The sequence below is a fragment of the Protomyctophum parallelum genome (assembly GCF_964188405.1).
Source record: "Protomyctophum parallelum genome assembly, chromosome: 1".
Classification (NCBI taxonomy): Eukaryota; Metazoa; Chordata; class Actinopteri; order Myctophiformes; family Myctophidae; genus Protomyctophum; species Protomyctophum parallelum.
In genome coordinates this window covers 53,879,872-53,885,306 of record NC_139697.1, presented here as the reverse complement: position 1 = coordinate 53,885,306, position 5,435 = coordinate 53,879,872, and the positions used below count along the sequence as shown (strand labels likewise).

The following is a 5,435-nucleotide window of genomic DNA, read 5'->3' as shown; positions in this document are numbered from 1 at the left end:
CCAAGCAACATTTGAAAGTTGATTAATGGGTTAAATTGACACTCATATCTCCATTACCTGCATTGCTGACATATTCAAGAAAGACACATGTGCATCAAACAGCTGTGTTAGATGGAAGATGCCAAATAATAACAAGGCTCGTTGGTCTAGGGGTATGATTCTCGCTTTGGGTGCGAGAGGTCCCGGGTTCAAATCCCGGACGAGCCCTACTGTTGACACTGCACTTCACCATCCCTCGCCTTAGTTCATGTGTTGGAAAGAAATATGTTGTAGCCTGGAAGAAGACAAAATAGAAACTCAGCAACGACTAGCAGACATTGTCAATATTATGCACCATAAAGCTGCAGTTTTCTATGAATTTTAAATGGAAGCCATCAACATGACACTACAAAGTGACACCCAACGTTTGTACCTGTTGCACAAACAATAAAGCTCCGTAGTCGGCAGGACTCGAACCTGCGCGGGGAGACCCCAATGGATTTCTAGTCCATCGCCTTAACCGCTCGGCCACGACTACCGCTGTTACCTGGAAGCACACCTGTTCAGCAATTTTGGGTGAACACAAAGAGGAACTTGAACCCACAACCCAAGCCAAATTGCAATCTTCTGAAAGTTGATTGATGGGTTAAATTGACCCTCCTATCTCCATTACCTGCATCATCTCTGACATCTTCAAGAAAGCCACAAGTGCATCAGACAGCTTTGTGAGAGTAAATATTACAATGAAAACAGGGCTCGTTGGTCTAGGGGTATGATTCTCGCTTAGGGTGCGAGAGGTCCCGGGTTCAAATCCCGGACGAGCCCCTCCAGTTCCCCATCCTTCCAAAGCATTTCTGAACATTCAATGTTCTCAGCAGCTTAGTTCAAAGGTTGTTTCTTACAAAGTTGGAAAATGCTGTGTTCACACATTCTTCAGTCTTGAACTAATTCTATTAAATATCTAAATGATCTCTATTACCTGCTGCATTGCTGACATCTCCAAGAAAGACACATGTGCATCAAACAGCTGTGTTACACGGAAGATGCCAATAAAAACCAAGGCTCGTTGGTCTAGGGCAGGGGTCCCCAAACTTTTTCCTGTGAGGGCCACATAACTTTTCCCTTCTCTGATGGGGGCCGGGGTCAGTTTGTAACAGAAAAAGTGTGACGATCGCAGGGGGTGCCTAAACGTAAACATTTATTGTTTTCCAGAAAGCCACACAACCAAATATTAATAACCAGTGCACATACTGTACAGCACTACAGAGCTGCATAGTGCTTGTACTGCATGTACTGTACATGCAGCACTACAGGGCTGCATTGTGCTTGTACTGTACATGCAGCACTACATGGCTGCATTGTGCGTGTACTGTACATGCAGCACTACATGGCTGCATTGTGCTTGTACTGTACATGCAGCACTACATGGCTGCATTGTGCTTGTACTGTACATGCAGCACTACATGGCTGCATTGTGCTTGTACTGTACATGCAGCACTACAGGGCTGCATTGTGCTTGTACTGTACATGCAGCACTACATGGCTGCATTGTGCGTGTACTGTACATGCAGCACTACATGGCTGCATTGTGCTTGTACTGTACATGCAGCACTACATGGCTGCATTGTGCTTGTACTGTACATGCAGCACTACATGGCTGCATTGTGCTTGTACTGTACATGCAGCACTACAGGGCTGCATTGTGCTTGTACTGTACATGCAGCACTACAGGGCTGCATTGTGCTTGTACTGTACATGCAGCACTACATGGCTGCATTGTGCTTGTACTGTACATGCAGCACTACATGGCTGCATTGTGCTTGTACTGTACATGCAGCACTACATGGCTGCATTGTGCTTGTACTGTACATGCAGCACTACAGGGCTGCATTGTGCTTGTACTGTACATGCAGCACTACATGGCTGCATTGTGCTTGTACTGTACATGCAGCACTACATGGCTGCATTGTGCTTGTACTGTACTGTAAAAGTCAGGAAATAAACAACACTATTTGTGAAATAAATAACCAAATAACCCTCTCTGGGTTAATTCTTCACAGAAAAAATAAAGTCAGGAAATATATAATAACACTATTGGCCAAAAAGTCCATTGAACATGCATTGCATTGTGCTTGTACTGTTTTTTTCATTTCAAAAAGTCCATTGAACATTAACTTTCATGCATTGCATTGCATTGTGCTTATACTGTTTTTTCATTTCAAAAAGTCCATTGAACATTAACTTTCATGCATTGCATTTCATTGTGCTTGTACTGTTTTTTCACAGAAAAAATAAAGTTCTGTTGTGCCGTGCACAATCTTAACAGGTATAAAGTTCAGCTTAGTTGTCAGAGCAGAATCTCTTACTTAAATGACTCATATGAGCAAAAAAAAAATCCTTTTGTAGGTTCCAGTAGGCTTGTAGACACCGCTGTTTGCAGCTCTCTCTCATCAACTTCCCTGTGAAAACCACAAAGCAAGCAGGCTGAGAAACAGAACTAAGTGATACAGCACCAACACAGCACAATACATTTCACTACCAGTATGGTTGTGGAGATGGATTTTATCCCAGTATATTTTATTATGATTATATTTGTTTATACTCAGAATGACTCATTCAAGTCAGAAAAGTGAGCTTACCTGTGTATGTTTATCAGTGTGAACTGTGGGCCTGCATCTGGCTGGTGAGAAGTTGAATGTCAGGTTCCATTTGAGTCACAGCCAGTCTCAGAAACTGATGCATATGTTCATCGGTCAATCTTGATCTCATCGGAGTTTTCAGGAGTTTCATGTGTGAAAATGTTTGCTCGCAGATATACGTGCTGCCAAAAAGTGTTGACATCTTCATTGCGTTTTTTTTTATGTTGGGGTACGTGTCATTTGGGAGAGCGGCATAGAAGTCAATGAGACTGTTGGGCTTGAATGCGTCTTTCAGCACGTCACAGTTCTGTAACTCGGCCAACTCAAACTGATAAGAAGGCTGGGCTTCGTCGATGTCGGTAACAAAGGGGTTCTGGAAAAGACGGATTTCTTTTGCATGAACATGTAGTTCGCGGAATCGCACACCGAACTCCGCCTTCAGCATTTCCAGCGCTTCCACACACTTTTCATCTGGGAACGGGACGGCTGGCGCTGGGTTCTCTGCAGAGAGGTTTTGGGTAGCAGGGAGATTGATGAAGTTGTGCTTTTTCACTTGTTCCAAAAGCAGCGCTAGTTTCACCTCAAATGCTTTTATATGAGAATACATGTCGCAAATGAGTTTCCCCTTGCCTTGTAGCTGCAAGTTAAGGCTGTTCAGCATTTCTGTCACGTCTGTTAAAAATGCGAGGTGCCATTTCCATTCTGGGTCGATCAGCTCTGGGACCGCTTTGTCTTTTGAAAGAAGAAATGTGTTAATTTCGGGTAGCAGCTCGTAAAAACGCTTCAAAACTCTGCCCCGGCTCAACCATCGGATCTCTGTGTAGTACAGCACATCGCTGTGCGCAGACTCCAGTTCAGACAGGAATTGTTGGAACTGCCTGTGTTTAAGTCCCTTTGCTCTGATGAAGTTTATGCATGACACCACAACTTTCATGACAGAATCCCACTTCAACACTTTGCAGCACAGTGCTTGCTGGTGAATTAGGCAGTGGACAGTAGGCGGGGCGGTGAGACCACGTTCTTCCATTTCCCCTTTCATGCGTCCTATTAGACCCCGAGACGCGCCCACCATACTAGGAGCACCGTCAGTCGTGATGCCGGCTAGCTTTGACCAGTCCAGGTCCAGCTCTTCCATTGTTTGGCATACTTTGCCGAAAATATCCTCCCCCGTCGTAGTCCCTTTGAGACTTTGGAGGGCTGCCAGCTCCTCGCACATCTCAAAGTTTTCGCTAACTCCACGAATAAAAATTAGCAGCTGTGCTGTGTCCTGCACGTCCGTGCTCTCATCCAGTGCTAATGAAAAATAATCAAAATCCTTCGTCTTCTGCTGCAGCTGGGCATATACATTGCCCCCGATTTGTTCAATGCGCCTGGTGATTGTACTCGCCGACAGACTCACGGCATTAAAGACATCTGTCTTCTCGGGACACACCTCCTCCACGACAGCATTCAAACATTTCTTAACAAACTCTCCATCAGTGAAAGGTTTACCGCTGCTTGCTATCAGTTGAGCAACCCGAAAGCTGGCCTGAACGGATGCCTGGTTCAGCTGAGCTTGGCGTACAAAAGTATTCTGCTGAGTTAACAGTCCGCTTTTTAGCTTTGAGAGCTTGTCTGCTCGCATTTGGCCTTGCAAGCTATCATACTTCTCTTTGTGACGGGATTCATAGTGTCGGCGCAGATTATATTCTTTGAATACCGCCACCGCCTCTTGACAGATGAGACAAACAGCCTTGTCTTTGCATTGAACAAAAAAATAATAATTTGACCACTGTGGGTTAAATACCCTGCATTCTGAATCAACTTTTCTCTTACCTAACCTTTTCGCCATTGTTTCTTGGCGAGTCTAGGATTCCCGCGGCCAGACTGAAAAAAATAAATAATGCGTTTCTGCAGGCTATGGTTCGGGGGCCGGGCCAAATGTGGAGGCGGGCCGTATACGGCCCGCGGGCCGTAGTTTGGGGACCCCTGGTCTAGGGGTATGATTCTCGCTTCGGGTGCGAGAGGTCCCGGGTTCAAATCCCGGACGAGCCCTTCCAGTTACTCTGTCCAATAAATATAATATGGGAATGTTATCAGAAAAACGGCAAATCTGGTGAATACATCACCTGCCAAGAAATGTCTTCACTGATGCATTTGTAAAGTTGTCTAGTAACACATTACAAAGGTTGAAAGTTGTGATACCACCTTATACTGGCAACATTTTCAATTTTGAATTATGCTTTAAGTATCATGTTAGGGGTCAAACTAAGGGAATAGCTTTACACATTGTAATGTATTACATTTCACAGTTGTAAAGTCTCCTGAGAGACTAACAAAAATTGCCATTTCTGACTATATTTCAAGTCATCCTGGCGGGGTATTGGGTAAAGTTTTCAACTAGCAATAATCACGTCTCAGTAGAACTTCATTGACTATGAAATTGCCGCTGCGCAAGAGTACTATTGAGAGGTCACATGATTCTATGACTCCTGAATGTGTAGTCTCTAACAGCGTGGTGCCCAGCTGATACTTCTCAGTAGGCCTATAGGCTATTGTCACATATGCAACGGCCAATCGTTAACGCCTTGCACAAGATGAAGATGGTTGTGTTTTGGGTATAGACAAAGGGAGACTTGAACCCACACCCCAAGCAACATTTGAAAGTTGATTAATGGGTTAAATTGACACTCATATCTCCATTACCTGCATTGCTGACATATTCAAGAAAGACACATGTGCATCAAACAGCTGTGTTAGATGGAAGATGCCAAATAATAACAAGGCTCGTTGGTCTAGGGGTATGATTCTCGCTTTGGGTGCGAGAGGTCCCGGGTT

The 5,435-nt window shown here is 44.5% G+C and overlaps 1 protein-coding gene across 1 annotated transcript; it reads right to left on the bottom strand.

The window, feature by feature from the left end:
* Positions 1–2,631: 2,631 nt before the first annotated feature.
* On the bottom strand, positions 2,632–3,834 carry LOC310875794 (general transcription factor II-I repeat domain-containing protein 2A-like; the record flags this gene model as incomplete). Its single annotated transcript, XM_083789165.1, has 1 exon — positions 2,632–3,834. The coding sequence occupies one exon, from the start codon at positions 3,832–3,834 to the stop codon at positions 2,632–2,634; it is 1,203 nt and encodes a 400-aa protein (XP_083645291.1).
* Between the last annotated feature and the right edge of the window lie 1,601 nt (positions 3,835–5,435).